The sequence below is a fragment of the Oncorhynchus mykiss genome, chromosome Y (assembly GCF_013265735.2).
Source record: "Oncorhynchus mykiss isolate Arlee chromosome Y, USDA_OmykA_1.1, whole genome shotgun sequence".
NCBI lineage: Eukaryota > Metazoa > Chordata > Actinopteri > Salmoniformes > Salmonidae > Oncorhynchus > Oncorhynchus mykiss.
The window spans coordinates 35,021,040-35,038,052 of NC_048593.1; the positions used below are offsets into that span (position 1 = coordinate 35,021,040).

The 17,013-nt window shown below is 51.9% G+C and overlaps 1 protein-coding gene across 8 annotated transcripts in view; it reads right to left on the reverse strand.

Moving 5' to 3' along the window:
* LOC110510172 (dachshund homolog 2-like) overlaps positions 1-17,013 on the reverse strand; it is a 285,623-nt gene that overhangs the window by 17,124 nt on the left and 251,486 nt on the right. For all 8 annotated transcript variants that reach the window (XM_036967521.1, XM_036967522.1, XM_036967518.1 and 5 more), the window contains one exon: positions 3,390-3,455. In XM_036967521.1, the coding sequence (XP_036823416.1) occupies positions 3,390-3,455 (66 nt within the window). The remainder of the gene's footprint in view (positions 1-3,389; positions 3,456-17,013) is intronic.

Below are 17,013 nucleotides of genomic sequence, written 5' to 3' on the forward strand. Positions count from 1 at the left end.
AAGGGGTCAAATCTATGAGGTGGGCCGGTGTGTTCGGTCCAGGTGCCTCCCCAAAAGGCTGTTTGCGGTCTTTATACAAACTGCCTATTGAAATGACAACAGCTGACCTACAATGGAGGATAATATATGGAGCCATAGTCACCAATATGCATCTGGTACACCTGGAACCTACTGTTGGGAAGGGTGTCCAACATGCATTTGGTACACCTGGATCCTACTGTTGGGGAGGGATGTCCAATATGCATCTGGTACACCTGGATCCTACTGTTGGGGAGGGATGTCCAACATGCATCTGGTACACCTGGATCCTACTGTTGGGGAGGGGTGTCCAATATGCATCTGGTACACCTGGATCCTACTGTTGGGGAGGGATGTCCAACATGCATCTGGTACACCTGGATCCTACTGTTGGGGAGGGATGTCCAACATGCATCTGGTATACCTGGATCCTACTGTTGGGGAGGGGTGTCCAACATGTATCTGGTATACCTGGATCCTACTGTTGGGGAGGGATGTCCAACATGCATCTGGTACACCTGGATCCTACTGTTGGGGAGGGGTGTCCAACATGCATCTGGTACACCTGGATCCTACTGTTGGGGAGGGGTGTCCAACATGCATCTGGTACACCTGGATCCTATTGTTGGGGAGGGATGTCCAACATGCATCTGGTATACCTGGATCCTACTGTTGGGGAGGGATGTCCAACATGCATCTGGTACACCTGGATCCTACTGTTGGGGAGGGATGTCCAACATGCATCTGGTATACCTGGATCCTACTGTTGGGGAGGGGTGTCCAACATGCATCTGGTATACCTGGATCCTACTGTTGGGGAGGGATGTCCAACATGCATCTGGTACACCTGGATCCTACTGTTGGGGAGGGGTGTCCAACATGCTTCTGGTACACCTGGATCCTACTGTTGGGGAGGGGTGTCCAACATGCATCTGGTACACCTGGATCCTATTGTTGGGGAGGGATGTCCAACATGCATCTGGTATACCTGGATCCTACTGTTGGGGAGGGTTGTCCAACATGCATCTGGTACACCTGGATCCTACTGTTGGGGAGGGGTGTCCAACATGCATCTGGTACACCTGGATCCTACTGTTGGGGAGGGGTGTCCAACATGCATCTAGTACACCTGGATCCTACTGTTGGGGAGGGGTGTCCGACATGCATCTGGTACACCTGGATCCTACTGTTGGGGAGGGGTGTCCAACATGCATCTGGTACACCTGGATCCTACTGTTGGGGAGGGGTGTCCAATATGCATCTGGTACACCTATTCGGGGAGTAGGGGTCTGTGAACGTGGTGGGAATGCTGGAGGGAATGTTGGCAGCGAGACTGAGGGTTGAGTTTGCCTACAACAAAATGGTTAACAATATTGATCTGTTTATGAGTATATGTGGTATTCAGAGGCTGTTGTGTTTAGTTACTGTGGAGGAAGATTTGGTGTTGTGTTTAGTTACTGTGGAGGAAGATTTGGTGTTGTGTTTAGTTACTGTGGAGGAAGATTTGGTGTTGTGTTTACTTACTGTGGAGAAAGATTTGGTGTTGTGTTTAGTTACTGTGGAGAAAGATTTGGTGTTGTGTTTACTTACTGTGGAGAAAGATTTGGTGTTGTGTTTACTTATTGTGGAGAAAGATTTGGTGTTGTGTTTAGTTACCGTGGAGGAAGATTTGGTGTTGTGTTTAGTTACCGTGGAGGAAGATTTGGTGTTGTGTTTAGTTACCGTGGATGAAGATTTGGTGTTGTGTTTAGTTACTGTGGAGAAAGATTTGGTGTTGTGTTTAGTTACTGTGGAGGAAGATTTGGTGTTGTGTTTACTTATTGTGGAGAAAGATTTGGTGTTGTGTTTAGTTACCGTGGAGGAAGATTTGGTGTTGTGTTTAGTTACCGTGGATGAAGATTTGGTGTTGTGTTTAGTTTCTGTGGAGAAAGATTTGGTGTTGTGTTTAATTACCGTGGACGAAGATTTGGTGTTGTGTTTAGTTACCGTGGAGGAAGATTTGGTATTGTGTTTTTAATTGATGTGTAACCATGGTTTTGTTTGAGTGTTTATCGTGTTGAGTTCCCAGACCCAATAAAGGCTATTCAAACTCTCTCTCTCCCTCTATCGTATCTCTCTCTCTCTCTCTCTCTACCGCCTCTCTCTCTCTCTCTCTCTATCGTCTCTCTCTCTCTATTGTCTCTCTCTCTCTGTCTATCTTTCTCTCTCTTGCTGTCTCTCTCTCTGTCTATCTTTCTCTCTCTCGCTGTCTATCTTTCTCTCTCTCGCTGTCTCTCTCTCTGTCTATCTTTCTCTCTCTCGCTGTCTCTCTCTCGCTGTCTCTCTCTCGCTGTCTCTCTTGCTGTCTCTCGCTCTGTCTTGCGTGTCTTTCTCTCTCGCTGTCTGTCTGTCCCTTGCATGGCCATCAGCAGTTCTCCTTGATGCCCTAAAGGTCAGAAATGCTATGGCCCCATAATCCCCGTCTCCACGCTGTCATTAGTAACAACTGGCTCACACAGGAAAGCGGAACACTCAGGGTCACGACAAATACATGGATTTACAAGGCCAGCACAGGAGAATGTCAGAGCATTATGTCTTACTATAAGGAACACAGTAGTAACTGGGATTAACAATGAAATCACAAGGGGGTTGTGTTTGTGTTTATTTCTGTGCTCGCTGCAACACTGTCAATATAACCAGCCATGAAACATGGGGAGGGTGGAGGAGGAGGAGGGGAGGGTAGAGGAGGAGGGTGAAGGAGGAGGAGGGGAGGGTGGAGGTGGGAAGGGTGGAGGAGGGGAGGGTGGAGGAGGATGGGAGAGAGGAGGAGGGGAGAGTGGAGGGGGAGGGTGGAGGAGGAGGATGAGGGGAGGGTAGAGGAGGAGGGTGGAGGAGGTGAGGGTGAAGGAGGGAAGGGTGGAGGTGGGAAGGGTGGAGGAGGCCGGCGGGGAGTGTGGAGTTGGGGGGTTCTACAGAGAATGGAAGCTTGAAACATATATGCAACACCATCAGTTTGAGAGAGAGCGAGAGAGCGAGAGAGAGAGAGAGAGAGAGAGAAAGAAAATAAAAAAAGGAGAAAAGAGAGAGTATACTGAGAGGTACTGAGGAGAGGTACTAAGAACCATGTGTGGAGCATGTGCAGGCCACATCACCCCCAGCCCCCACTTCACTCCCTTCCCGTGACTCTGACCCCCTCATGTGAGGGTACTTTCCAACATTCACAAGTTCATCCAAATAATGTCACTTTGTGGTGGCGTATTGTTATTTTCTGACTTTATTTGGGAATAGAGAGTCAAGGGTCAACCCAAAGCCCTGTTCCTTCTCCTTGCGTGCTGACCCCCCAGATCTCAGAGACAGAGACAGAGACAGAGAGGGAGAGTGAAGCTGCTTACCCTGTACAGCTGAGTTCTCCTGCTGGCTGCTGTTATGCTCTGGCTCAACCTCCGGTATCACTGCCTCTGAAATGGAACACAGCCATTAGACCAAGACTACTACGTCTTCCCTCTCTATCCAGATCATCGCTGCAGGACCCACATATATCAGGTGGAGAAGAAATTCGGTCCAAGAGACAAATTATGTTTCAAGTAGGGGGGGGTTGCTATCTGTGATCGTACAGAAATAGGGGTTGGATTTAGCTAGATTTAGTCTGCAAATATTAAGAGAAGTGGCCAGATAGCTCACACAATAATGTATTAGTCCCTACAACGTCAGATAAAAGGAAACCCAATGCATTTCTTTGAATAAATTGATGTTTAATCAGCGTTGGAAATAATTACTCTGCCCACTGAAATGTTTACATTATATATATCGCTCTTTTTTTGCTTCTGTACTCCTGGTAAGATATTCAGAAATAAACAACTGAAAATGAGGAAGCTATCGAAACAATTTACCGTTTTAAGTGTTTGAATTGACAGTGTTTACGATAAGTATCTGTATCCATTTCCTCTCAGGGTAACAATGCTAATGCACTGGAAGTAATAACGGCTAGGACCGCTGCACTGATGACATGAAACTAAATATCTGTGATGCTTTCACAGAGAAGAATGAGGAAGACAAACATAAAAAGAGGTGGGGCAATGAGAGAGTGAGAGAGGGAGAGAGAGAGAGAGATGGAAAGAGCAGTGAAAGATAATAGGATGAGAAAGAAAGGAAAAATATAATAAAATAAATATGGAGGAGTAGAGGGGAGGAGGAGAGTTGAAAATGAGGAGGAGAGTTGAAGATGAGGAGGAGAGTTGAAGATGAGGAGGAGAGGAGGAGAGTTGAAGTTGAGGAGGAGAGGAGAGGAGGAGAGTTGAAGATGAGGAGGAGAGGTGAGGAGGAGAGTTGAAGAGGAGAGTTGAGGAGGAGAGGAGAGGAGGAGAGTTGAAGATGAGGAGGAAAGGAGGGGCGGAGAGTTAAAGATGAGGAGGAAAGGAGGGGAGGAGAGTTGAAGATGAGGAGGAGAGTTGAAGATGAGAAGGAGAGGAGAGGAGGAGAGTTAAAGATGAGGAGGAGAGGAGAGGAGGAGAGTTGAAGATGAAGAGGAGAGGAGAGGAAGAGAGTTGAAGATGAGGAGGAGAGGGGAGGAGAGGAGAGGAGAGGAGAGGAAGAGAGTTGAAGATGAGAAGGAGAGGAGAGGAGGAGAGTTGAAGATGAGGAGAAGAGGAGAGTTGAATATGAGGAGGAGAGGAGAGGAGGAGAGTTGAAGATGAGGAGGAGAGGAGAGGGGGAGAGTTGAAGATGAGGAGAGGACAGGAAGAGAGTTGAAGATGAGGAGCTGAGGAGAGGAGGAGAGTTGAAGATGAGGAGGAGAGGAGGAGAGTTGAAGAAGAGGAGGAGAGGGGAGTACAGAGGAGAGGAGAAGAGTTAAAGAGGAGGAGAGGGGGGAAGGTAAAGAGGAGGAGGAGAGGGAAAGGAAAATAGGAGAAGGAGGCGAGGGAAAGGTAAAGAGGAGAAGGAGGAGAGGGGGAAAGGTAAAGAGGAGGAGGGGGAGCGGGGAAAGGTAAAGATGAGGAGGAGGAAAGGGGGAAATGTAAAGAAGAGGAGAAGGAGAGGGAAAGGCAAAGAGGAGGAGGAGAAGACGGAAAGGTAAAGAGGAGGAGGAGGAGAGGGAAAGGTAAAGAGGAGGAGGAGGAGAGGGAAAGGTAAAGAGGAGGAGGAGGAGGAGAGGGAAAATTAAAGAGGAGGAGTAGGAGAGGGAAAGGTGAAGAGGAGGAGGAGGAGAGGTGGAAGGTAAAGAGGAGGAGGAGAGGGGAAAAGTAAAGAGGAGAAGAAGGAGAGGGGGAAGGTAAAGAGGTGGAGGAGGAGAGGGGAAAGGAAACGAGGAGGAGGAGAGGAGAAAGGTAAAGAGGAGAAGGAGGAGGGGGGAAAGGTAAAGATGAGGAGGAGGAGGAGAGGGGAAAGGTAAAGAGGAAGAGGGGGAGAGGGGAAAGGTAAAGAGGAGGCGGAGGAGAGGGGGAAGGAAACGAGGAGGAGGAGAGGAGAAAGGTAAAGAGGAGAAGGAGGTGAATGGAAAGGTAAAGATGAGGAGGAGGAGGAGAGGGGAAAGGTAAAGAGGAAGAGGGGGAGAGGGGAAAGGTAAAGAGGAGGAGGAGAGGGGGAAGGTAAAGAGGAGGAGAGGTGAAAGGTAAAGAGGAGGAAAAGAGGGGGGAGGTAAAGAGGAGAAGGAGTAGAGGGGGAAAGGTAAAGAGGAGGAGAGGGGAAAGGTAAAGAGGAGGAGGAGAGGGGGAAAGGTAAAGAGGAGGAGAGGGGAAAGGTAAGGAGGAGGAGAGGGGAAAGGTAAAGAGGAGAAGGAAATGAGGGGGAAAGGTAAAGAGGAGGAGAGGGAAAAGGCAAAGATGAGAAGGAGGAGAGGGAAAGGTAAAGAGGAGGAGGAGGAGGAGGAGGAGAGGCTAAGGTAAAGAGGAGGAGGGGGAGAGGGGGAAGGTAAAGAGAAGGAGGAGGAGAGGGGAAAGGTAAAGAGGAGGAGGAGGAGGAGAGGGGAAAGGTAAAGAGGAGCAGGACAGGGTAAAGGTAAAGAGGAGAAGGAGGAGAGGGGGAAAGGTAAAGAGTAGGAGAGGGGAAAGGTAAAGAGGAGGAGGAGAGGGGAAATTTAAAGAGGAGGAGGAGGAGAGTGAAAGGCAAAGCGGAGAAGGAGAGGAGAAAGGTAAAGAGGAGGAGGAGGAGAGGGAAGGTAAAGAGGAGGAGGAGAAGAGGGGAAAGGTAAAGAGGAGGAGGAGGAGAGGGGAAACGTAGAGAGGAGCAGGAGAGGGGAAAGGTAAAGAGGAGGAGGAGGAGGAGGAGGAGGAGGAGAGGGTGAAAAGGTAAACAGGAGAAGGAGGAGTGGGAAAGGTAACGAGAAGGAGGAGGAGAGGGCAAAGGTAAAGAGGAGGAGGAGGAGAAGGAAAGGTAAAGAGGAGGAGGAGGAGACGGAAAGGTAAAGAGGAGGAGGGGGAGAGGGGGAAGGTAAAGAGGAGGAGGAGGAGAGGGGAAAGGTAAAGAGGAGGCGGAGGAGAGGGAAAGGTAAAGAGAAGGAGGAGGAGAGGTGAAAGGTAAAGAGGAGGAGGAGGAGAGGGAAAGGTAAAGAGGAGGAGGAGGAGAGGAGAGGGAAAGGTAAAGAGGAGGAGGAGGAGAGGGGAAAGGTAAAGAGGAGGAGGAGGAGAGGGAAAGGTAAGAGGGGGAGGAGGAGAGGGGGAAGGTAAAGAGGAGGAGGAGGAGAGGGAAAGGTAAAGAGGAGGAGGAGGAGGAGGACAGGGAAAATTAAAGAGGAGGAGTAGGAGAGGGAAAGGTAAAGAGGAGGCGGAGGAGAGGGGGAAGGTAAAGAGGAGGAGGAGGAGAGGGGAAAGGTAAAGAGGAGGAGAAGGAGAGGGGGAAGGTAAAGAGGAGGAGCAGGAGAGGGGAAAGGTAAAGAGGAGGAGAAGGAGAGGGGGAAGGTTAAGAGGAGGAGGAGGAGAGGGGAAAGGTAAAGGGAGAAGGAGAGGGGAAAGGTAAAGAGGAGAAGGAGGAGAGGGGAAAGGTAAAGAGGAGGAGGAGGAGGAGGAGGAGAGGGGAAAGGTAAAGAGGAGAAGGAGAGGGGAAATGCAAAGAGGAGGAGGAGGAGAGGGTGAAAAGGTAAACAAGAGAAGGAGGAGAGGGAAAGGTAAAGAGGAGAAGGAGAGGGGAAAGGTAAAGGGAGAAGGAGAGGGGAAAGGTAAAGAGGAGGAGGAGGAGGAGGAGGAGGAGGAGGAGAGGGTGAAAATGTAAACAGGAGAAGGAGGATCGGGAAAGGTAACGAGAAGGAGGAGGAGAGGGGAAAGGTAAAGAGGAGGAGGAGGAGAAGGAAAGGTAAAGAGGAGGAGGAGGAGACGGAGACGGAAAGGTAAAGAGGAGGAGGGGGAGAGGGGGAAGGTAAAGAGGAGGAGGAGAGGGGAAAGGTAAAGAGGAGGCGGAGGAGAGGGAAAGGTAAAGAGGAGGAGGAGGAGAGGGGAAAGGTAAAGAGGAGGTGGAGGAGAGGGAAAGGTAAAGAGGAGGAGGAGGAGAGGGAAAATTAAAGAGGAGGAGTAGGAGAGGGAAAGGTAAAGAGGGGGAGGAGGAGAGGGGGAAGGTAAAGAGGAGGAGGAGGAGAGGGAAAGGTAAAGAGGAGGAGGAGGAGGAGGACAGGGAAAATTAAAGAGGAGATGTAGGAGAGGGAAAGGTAAAGAGGAGACGGAGGAGAGGGGGAAGGTAAAGAGGAGGAGGAGAGGGGAAAGGTAAAGAGGAGGAGAAGGAGAGGGTGAAGGTAAAGAGGAGGAGGAGGAGAGGGGAAAGGTAAAGAGGATGAGAAGGAGAGGGGGAAGGTAAAGAGGAGGAGGAGGAGAGGGGAAAGGTAAAGGGAGAAGGAGAGGGGAAAGGTAAAGAGGAGAAGGAGGAGAGGGGAAAGGTAAAGAGGAGGAGGAGGAGAAGGAAAGGTAAAGAGGAGGAGGAGGAGACGGAGACGGAAAGGTAAAGCGGAGGAGGGGGAGAGGGGGAAGGTAAAGAGGAGGAGAAGGAGAGGGGAAAGGTAAAGAGGAGGCGGAGGAGAGGGAAAGGTAAAGAGGAGGAGGAGGAGAGGGAAAATTAAAGAGGAGGAGTAGGAGAGGGAAAGGTAAAGAGGGGGAGGAGGAGAGGGGGAAGGTAAAGAGGAGGAGGAGGAGAGGGAAAGGTAAAGAGGAGGAGGAGGAGGAGGACAGGGAAAATTAAAGAGGAGATGTAGGAGAGGGAAAGGTAAAGAGGAGACGGAGGAGAGGGGGAAGGTAAAGAGGAGGAGGAGAGGGGAAAGGTAAAGAGGAGGAGAAGGAGAGGGTGAAGGTAAAGAGGAGGAGGAGGAGAGGGGAAAGGTAAAGAGGATGAGAAGGAGAGGGGGAAGGTAAAGAGGAGGAGGAGGAGAGGGGAAAGGTAAAGGGAGAAGGAGAGGGGAAAGGTAAAGAGGAGAAGGAGGAGAGGGGAAAGGTAAAGAGGAGGAGGAGGAGAAGGAAAGGTAAAGAGGAGGAGGAGGAGACGGAGACGGAAAGGTAAAGCGGAGGAGGGGGAGAGGGGGAAGGTAAAGAGGAGGAGAAGGAGAGGGGAAAGGTAAAGAGGAGGCGGAGGAGAGGGAAAGGTAAAGAGGAGGAGGAGGAGAGGGGAAAGGTAAAGAGGAGGAGGAGGAGAGGGAAAGGTAAAGAGGAGGAGAAGGAGGAGGACAGGGAAACTTAAAGAGGAGGAGTAGGAGAGGGAAAGGTAAAGAGGAGGCAGAGGAGAGGGGGAAGGTAAAGAGGAGGAGGAGGAGAGGGGAAAGGTAAAGAGGAGGAGAAGGAGAGGGGTAAGGTAAAGAGGAGGAGGAGGAGAGGGGAAAGGTAAAGAGGATGAGAAGGAGAGGGGGAAGGTAAAGAGGAGGAGTAGGAGAGGGGAAAGGTAAAGGGAGAAGGAGAGGGGAAAGGTAAAGAGGAGAAGGAGGAGAGGGGAAAGGTAAAGAGGAGGAGGAGGAGGAGGAGAGGGGAAAGGTAAAGAGGAGAAGGAGAGGGGAAATGTAAAGAGGAGGAGGAGGAGAGGGTGAAAAGGTAAACAAGAGAAGGAGGAGAGGGAAAGGTAAAGAGGAGAAGGAGAGGGGAAAGGTAAAGGGAGAAGGAGAGGGGAAAGGTAAAGAGGAGGAGGAGGAGAGGGAAAGGTAAAGAGGAGGAGGAGGAGGAGAGGGAAAATTAAAGAGGAGGAGTAGGAGAGGGAAAGGTAAAGAGGGGGAGGAGGAGAGGGGGAAGGTAAAGAGGAGGAGGAGGAGAGGGAAAGGTAAAGAGGAGGAGGAGGAGGAGGACAGGGAAAATTAAAGAGGAGGAGTAGGAGAGGGAAAGGTAAAGAGGAGGCGGAGGAGAGGGGGAAGGTAAAGAGGAAGAGGAGGAGAGGGGAAAGGTAAAGAGGAGGAGAAGGAGAGGGGGAAGGTAAAGAGGAGGAGGAGGAGAGGGGAAAGGTAAAGAGGAGGAGGAGGAGAGGGAAAGGTAAAGAGGAGGAGAAGGAGGAGGACAGGGAAAATTAAAGAGGAGGAGTAGGAGAGGGAAAGGTAAAGAGGAGGCAGAGGAGAGGGGGAAGGTAAAGAGGAGGAGGAGGAGAGGGGAAAGGTAAAGAGGAGGAGAAGGAGAGGGGTAAGGTAAAGAGGAGGAGGAGGAGAGGGGAAAGGTAAAGAGGATGAGAAGGAGAGGGGGAAGGTAAAGAGGAGGAGTAGGAGAGGGGAAAGGTAAAGGGAGAAGGAGAGGGGAAAGGTAAAGAGGAGAAGGAGGAGAGGGGAAAGGTAAAGAGGAGGAGGAGGAGGAGGAGAGGGGAAAGGTAAAGAGGAGAAGGAGAGGGGAAATGTAAAGAGGAGGAGGAGGAGAGGGTGAAAAGGTAAACAAGAGAAGGAGGAGAGGGAAAGGTAAAGAGGAGAAGGAGAGGGGAAAGGTAAAGGGAGAAGGAGAGGGGAAAGGTAAAGAGGAGGAGGAGGAGAGGGAAAGGTAAAGAGGAGGAGGAGGAGGAGAGGGAAAATTAAAGAGGAGGAGTAGGAGAGGGAAAGGTAAAGAGGGGGAGGAGGAGAGGGGGAAGGTAAAGAGGAGGAGGAGGAGAGGGAAAGGTAAAGAGGAGGAGGAGGAGGAGGACAGGGAAAATTAAAGAGGAGGAGTAGGAGAGGGAAAGGTAAAGAGGAGGCGGAGGAGAGGGGGAAGGTAAAGAGGAGGAGGAGGAGAGGGGAAAGGTAAAGAGGAGGAGAAGGAGAGGGGAAGGTAAAGAGGAGGAGGAGGAGAGGGGAAAGGTAAAGAGGAGGAGAAGGAGAGGGGGAAGGTTAAGAGGAGGAGGAGGAGGAATGGGGAAAGGTAAAGGGAGAAGGAGAGGGGAAAGGTAAAGAGGAGAAGGAGGAGAGGGGAAAGGTAAAGAGGAGGAGGAGGAGGAGGAGGAGGAGAGGGGAAAGGTAAAGAGGAGAAGGAGAGGGGAAATGTAAAGAGGAGGAGGAGGAGAGGGTGAAAAGGTAAACAAGAGAAGGAGGAGAGGGAAAGGTAAAGAGGAGAAGGAGAGGGGAAAGGTAAAGGGAGAAGGAGAGGGGAAAGGTAAAGAGGAGGAGGAGGAGGAGGAGGAGGAGGAGAGGGTGAAAAGGTAAACAGGAGAAGGAGGATCGGGAAAGGTAACGAGAAGGAGGAGGAGAGGGGAAAGGTAAAGAGGAGGAGGAGGAGAAGGAAAGGTAAAGAGGAGGAGGAGGAGACGGAGACGGAAAGGTAAAGAGGAGGAGGGGGAGAGGGGGAAGGTAAAGAGGAGGAGGAGGAGAGGGGAAAGGTAAAGAGGAGGCGGAGGAGAGGGAAAGGTAAAGAGGAGGAGGAGGAGAGGGGAAAGGTAAAGAGGAGGAGGAGGAGAGGGAAAGGTAAAGAGGAGGAGGAGGAGAGGGAAAATTAAAGAGGAGGAGTAGGAGAGGGAAAGGTAAAGAGGGGGAGGAGGAGAGGGGGAAGGTAAAGAGGAGGAGGAGGAGAGGGAAAGGTAAAGAGGAGGAGGAGGAGGAGGACAGGGAAAATTAAAGAGGAGGAGTAGGAGAGGGAAAGGTAAAGAGGAGGCGGAGGAGAGGGGGAAGGTAAAGAGGAGGAGGAGAGGGGAAATGTAAAGAGGAGGAGAAGGAGAGGGTGAAGGTAAAGAGGAGGAGGAGGAGAGGGGAAAGGTAAAGAGGATGAGAAGGAGAGGGGGAAGGTAAAGAGGAGGAGGAGGAGAGGGGAAAGGTAAAGGGAGAAGGGGAAGGTAAAGAGGAGGAGGAGGAGAGGGAAAGGTAAAGAGGAGGAGGAGGAGGAGGACAGGGAAAATTAAAGAGGAGGAGTAGGAGAGGGAAAGGTAAAGAGGAGGCGGAGGAGAGGGGGAAGGTAAAGAGGAGGAGGAGGAGAGGGGGAGAGGGGGAAGGTAAAGAGGAGGAGGAGGAGAGGGGAAAGGTAAAGAGGAGGCGGAGGAGAGGGTAAGGTAAAGAGGAGGAGGAGGAGAGGGGAAAGGTAAAGAGGAGGAGGAGGAGAGGGAAAGGTAAAGAGGAGGAGGAGGAGAGGGAAAGGTAAAGAGGAGGAGGAGGAGGAGGACAGGGAAAATTAAAGAGGAGGAGTAGGAGAGGGAAAGGTAAAGAGGAGGCGGAGGAGAGGGGGAAGGTAAAGAGGAGGAGGAGAGGGGAAAGGTAAAGAGGAGGAGAAGGAGAGGGTGAAGGTAAAGAGGAGGAGGAGGAGAGGGGAAAGGTAAAGAGGATGAGAAGGAGAGGGGGAAGGTAAAGAGGAGGAGGAGGAGAGGGGAAAGGTAAAGGGAGAAGGAGAGGGGAAAGGTAAAGAGGAGAAGGAGAAGGAAAGGTAAAGAGGAGGAGGAGGAGACGGAGACGGAAAGGTAAAGAGGAGGAGGGGGAGAGGGGGAAGGTAAAGAGGAGGAGAAGGAGAGGGGAAAGGTAAAGAGGAGGCGGAGGAGAGGGAAAGGTAAAGAGGAGGAGGAGGAGAGGGGAAAGGTAAAGAGGAGGAGGAGGAGAGGGAAAGGTAAAGAGGAGGAGGAGGAGGAGGAGAGGGAAAATTAAAGAGGAGGAGTAGGAGAGGGAAAGGTAAAGAGGAGGCGGAGGAGAGGGGGAAGGTAAAGAGGAGGAGGAGGAGAGGGGGAAGGTAAAGAGGAGGAGGAGGAGAGGGGAAAGGTAAAGAGGATGAGAAGGAGAGGGGGAAGGTAAAGAGGAGGAGGAGGAGAGGGGAAAGGTAAAGGGAGAAGGAGAGGGGAAGGTAAAGAGGAGAAGGAGGAGAGGGGAAAGGTAAAGAGGAGGAGGAGAAGGAGGAGAGGGGAAAGGTAAAGAGGAGAAGGAGAGGGGAAATGTAAAGAGGAGGAGGAGGAGAGGGTGAAAAGGTAAACAAGAGAAGGAGGAGAGGGAAAGGTAAAGAGGAGAAGGAGAGGGGAAAGGTAAAGGGAGAAGGAGAGGGGTAAGGTAAAGAGGAGGAGGAGGAGAGGGGAAAGGTAAAGAGGATGAGAAGGAGAGGGGGAAGGTAAAGAGGAGGAGTAGGAGAGGGGAAAGGTAAAGGGAGAAGGAGAGGGGAAAGGTAAAGAGGAGAAGGAGGAGAGGGGAAAGGTAAAGAGGAGGAGGAGGAGGAGGAGAGGGGAAAGGTAAAGAGGAGAAGGAGAGGGGAAATGTAAAGAGGAGGAGGAGGAGAGGGTGAAAAGGTAAACAAGAGAAGGAGGAGAGGGAAAGGTAAAGAGGAGAAGGAGAGGGGAAAGGTAAAGGGAGAAGGAGAGGGGAAAGGTAAAGAGGAGGAGGAGGAGAGGGAAAGGTAAAGAGGAGGAGGAGGAGGAGGAGAGGGAAAATTAAAGAGGAGGAGTAGGAGAGGGAAAGGTAAAGAGGGGGAGGAGGAGAGGGGGAAGGTAAAGAGGAGGAGGAGGAGAGGGAAAGGTAAAGAGGAGGAGGAGGAGGAGGACAGGGAAAATTAAAGAGGAGGAGTAGGAGAGGGAAAGGTAAAGAGGAGGCGGAGGAGAGGGGGAAGGTAAAGAGGAGGAGGAGGAGAGGGGAAAGGTAAAGAGGAGGAGAAGGAGAGGGGGAAGGTAAAGAGGAGGAGGAGGAGAGGGGAAAGGTAAAGAGGAGGAGAAGGAGAGGGGGAAGGTTAAGAGGAGGAGGAGGAGGAATGGGGAAAGGTAAAGGGAGAAGGAGAGGGGAAAGGTAAAGAGGAGAAGGAGGAGAGGGGAAAGGTAAAGAGGAGGAGGAGGAGGAGGAGGAGGAGGAGAGGGGAAAGGTAAAGAGGAGAAGGAGAGGGGAAATGTAAAGAGGAGGAGGAGGAGAGGGTGAAAAGGTAAACAAGAGAAGGAGGAGAGGGAAAGGTAAAGAGGAGAAGGAGAGGGGAAAGGTAAAGGGAGAAGGAGAGGGGAAAGGTAAAGAGGAGGAGGAGGAGGAGGAGGAGGAGGAGAGGGTGAAAAGGTAAACAGGAGAAGGAGGATCGGGAAAGGTAACGAGAAGGAGGAGGAGAGGGGAAAGGTAAAGAGGAGGAGGAGGAGAAGGAAAGGTAAAGAGGAGGAGGAGGAGACGGAGACGGAAAGGTAAAGAGGAGGAGGGGGAGAGGGGGAAGGTAAAGAGGAGGAGGAGGAGAGGGGAAAGGTAAAGAGGAGGCGAAGGAGAGGGAAAGGTAAAGAGGAGGAGGAGGAGAGGGGAAAGGTAAAGAGGAGGAGGAGGAGAGGGAAAGGTAAAGAGGAGGAGGAGGAGAGGGAAAATTAAAGAGGAGGAGTAGGAGAGGGAAAGGTAAAGAGGGGGAGGAGGAGAGGGGGAAGGTAAAGAGGAGGAGGAGGAGAGGGAAAGGTAAAGAGGAGGAGGAGGAGGAGGACAGGGAAAATTAAAGAGGAGGAGTAGGAGAGGGAAAGGTAAAGAGGAGGCGGAGGAGAGGGGGAAGGTAAAGAGGAGGAGGAGAGGGGAAATGTAAAGAGGAGGAGAAGGAGAGGGTGAAGGTAAAGAGGAGGAGGAGGAGAGGGGAAAGGTAAAGAGGATGAGAAGGAGAGGGGGAAGGTAAAGAGGAGGAGGAGGAGAGGGGAAAGGTAAAGGGAGAAGGGGAAGGTAAAGAGGAGGAGGAGGAGAGGGAAAGGTAAAGAGGAGGAGGAGGAGGAGGACAGGGAAAATTAAAGAGGAGGAGTAGGAGAGGGAAAGGTAAAGAGGAGGCGGAGGAGAGGGGGAAGGTAAAGAGGAGGAGGAGGAGAGGGGGAGAGGGGGAAGGTAAAGAGGAGGAGGAGGAGAGGGGAAAGGTAAAGAGGAGGCGGAGGAGAGGGAAAGGTAAAGAGGAGGAGGAGGAGAGGGGAAAGGTAAAGAGGAGGAGGAGGAGAGGGAAAGGTAAAGAGGAGGAGGAGGAGAGGGAAAATTAAAGAGGAGGAGTAGGAGAGGGAAAGGTAAAGAGAGGGAGGAGGAGAGGGGGAAGGTAAAGAGGAGGAGGAGAGGGGAAAGGTAAAGAGGAGGAGAAGGAGAGGGTGAAGGTAAAGAGGAGGAGGAGGAGAGGGGAAAGGTAAAGAGGATGAGAAGGAGAGGGGGAAGGTAAAGAGGAGGAGGAGGAGGAGGACAGGGAAAATTAAAGAGGAGGAGTAGGAGAGGGAAAGGTAAAGAGGAGGCGGAGGAGAGGGGGAAGGTAAAGAGGAGGAGGAGAGGGGAAAGGTAAAGAGGAGGAGAAGGAGAGGGTGAAGGTAAAGAGGAGGAGGAGGAGAGGGGAAAGGTAAAGAGGATGAGAAGGAGAGGGGGAAGGTAAAGAGGAGGAGGAGGAGAGGGGAAAGGTAAAGGGAGAAGGAGAGGGGAAAGGTAAAGAGGAGAAGGAGAAGGAAAGGTAAAGAGGAGGAGGAGGAGACGGAGACGGAAAGGTAAAGAGGAGGAGGGGGAGAGGGGGAAGGTAAAGAGGAGGAGAAGGAGAGGGGAAAGGTAAAGAGGAGGCGGAGGAGAGGGAAAGGTAAAGAGGAGGAGGAGGAGAGGGGAAAGGTAAAGAGGAGGAGGAGGAGAGGGAAAGGTAAAGAGGAGGAGGAGGAGGAGGAGAGGGAAAATTAAAGAGGAGGAGTAGGAGAGGGAAAGGTAAAGAGGAGGCGGAGGAGAGGGGGAAGGTAAAGAGGAGGAGGAGGAGAGGGGGAAGGTAAAGAGGAGGAGGAGGAGAGGGGAAAGGTAAAGAGGATGAGAAGGAGAGGGGGAAGGTAAAGAGGAGGAGGAGGAGAGGGGAAAGGTAAAGGGAGAAGGAGAGGGGAAGGTAAAGAGGAGAAGGAGGAGAGGGGAAAGGTAAAGAGGAGGAGGAGAAGGAGGAGAGGGGAAATGTAAAGAGGAGAAGGAGAGGGGAAATGTAAAGAGGAGGAGGAGGAGAGGGTGAAAAGGTAAACAAGAGAAGGAGGAGAGGGAAAGGTAAAGAGGAGAAGGAGAGGGGAAAGGTAAAGGGAGAAGGAGAGGGGAAAGGTAAAGAGGAGGAAGAGGAGGAGGAGGAGGAGGAGGAGAGGGTGAAAAGGTAAACAGGAGAAGGAGGATCGGGAAAGGTAACGAGAAGGAGGAGGAGAGGGGAAAGGTAAAGAGGAGGAGGAGGAGAAGGAAAGGTAAAGAGGAGGAGGAGGAGACGGAGACGGAAAGGTAAAGAGGAGGAGGGGGAGAGGGGGAAGGTAAAGAGGAGGAGGAGGAGAGGGGAAAGGTAAAGAGGAGGCGGAGGAGAGGGAAAGGTAAAGAGGAGGAGGAGGAGAGGGGAAAGGTAAAGAGGAGGAGGAGGAGAGGGAAAGGTAAAGAGGAGGAGGAGGAGAGGGAAAATTAAAGAGGAGGAGTAGGAGAGGGAAAGGTAAAGAGGGGGAGGAGGAGAGGGGGAAGGTAAAGAGGAGGAGGAGGAGAGGGAAAGGTAAAGAGGAGGAGGAGGAGGAGGACAGGGAAAATTAAAGAGGAGGAGTAGGAGAGGGAAAGGTAAAGAGGAGGCGGAGGAGAGGGGGAAGGTAAAGAGGAGGAGGAGAGGGGAAATGTAAAGAGGAGGAGAAGGAGAGGGTGAAGGTAAAGAGGAGGAGGAGGAGAGGGGAAAGGTAAAGAGGATGAGAAGGAGAGGGGGAAGGTAAAGAGGAGAAGGAGAAGGAAAGGTAAAGAGGAGGCGGAGGAGAGGGAAAATTAAAGAGGAGGAGTAGGAGAGGGAAAGGTAAAGAGGGGGAGGAGGAGAGGGGGAAGGTAAAGAGGAGGAGGAGGTGAGGGGAAAGGTAAAGGGAGAAGGGGAAGGTAAAGAGGAGGAGGAGGAGAGGGAAAGGTAAAGAGGAGGAGGAGGAGGAGGACAGGGAAAATTAAAGAGGAGGAGTAGGAGAGGGAAAGGTAAAGAGGAGGCGGAGGAGAGGGGGAAGGTAAAGAGGAGGAGGAGGAGAGGGGGAGAGGGGGAAGGTAAAGAGGAGGAGGAGGAGAGGGGAAAGGTAAAGAGGAGGCGGAGGAGAGGGAAAGGTAAAGAGGAGGAGGAGGAGAGGGGAAAGGTAAAGAGGAGGAGGAGGAGAGGGAAAGGTAAAGAGGAGGAGGAGGAGAGGGAAAGGTAAAGAGGAGGAGGAGGAGGAGGACAGGGAAAATTAAAGAGGAGGAGTAGGAGAGGGAAAGGTAAAGAGGAGGCGGAGGAGAGGGGGAAGGTAAAGAGGAGGAGGAGAGGGGAAAGGTAAAGAGGAGGAGAAGGAGAGGGTGAAGGTAAAGAGGAGGAGGAGGAGGAGAGGGGAAAGGTAAAGAGGATGAGAAGGAGAGGGGGAAGGTAAAGAGGAGGAGGAGGAGAGGGGAAAGGTAAAGGGAGAAGGAGAGGGGAAAGGTAAAGAGGAGAAGGAGAAGGAAAGGTAAAGAGGAGGAGGAGGAGACGGAGACGGAAAGGTAAAGAGGAGGAGGGGGAGAGGGGGAAGGTAAAGAGGAGGAGAAGGAGAGGGGAAAGGTAAAGAGGAGGCGGAGGAGAGGGAAAGGTAAAGAGGAGGAGGAGGAGAGGGGAAAGGTAAAGAGGAGGAGGAGGAGAGGGAAAGGTAAAGAGGAGGAGGAGGAGGAGGAGAGGGAAAATTAAAGAGGAGGAGTAGGAGAGGGAAAGGTAAAGAGGAGGCGGAGGAGAGGGGGAAGGTAAAGAGGAGGAGGAGGAGAGGGGGAAGGTAAAGAGGAGGAGGAGGAGAGGGGAA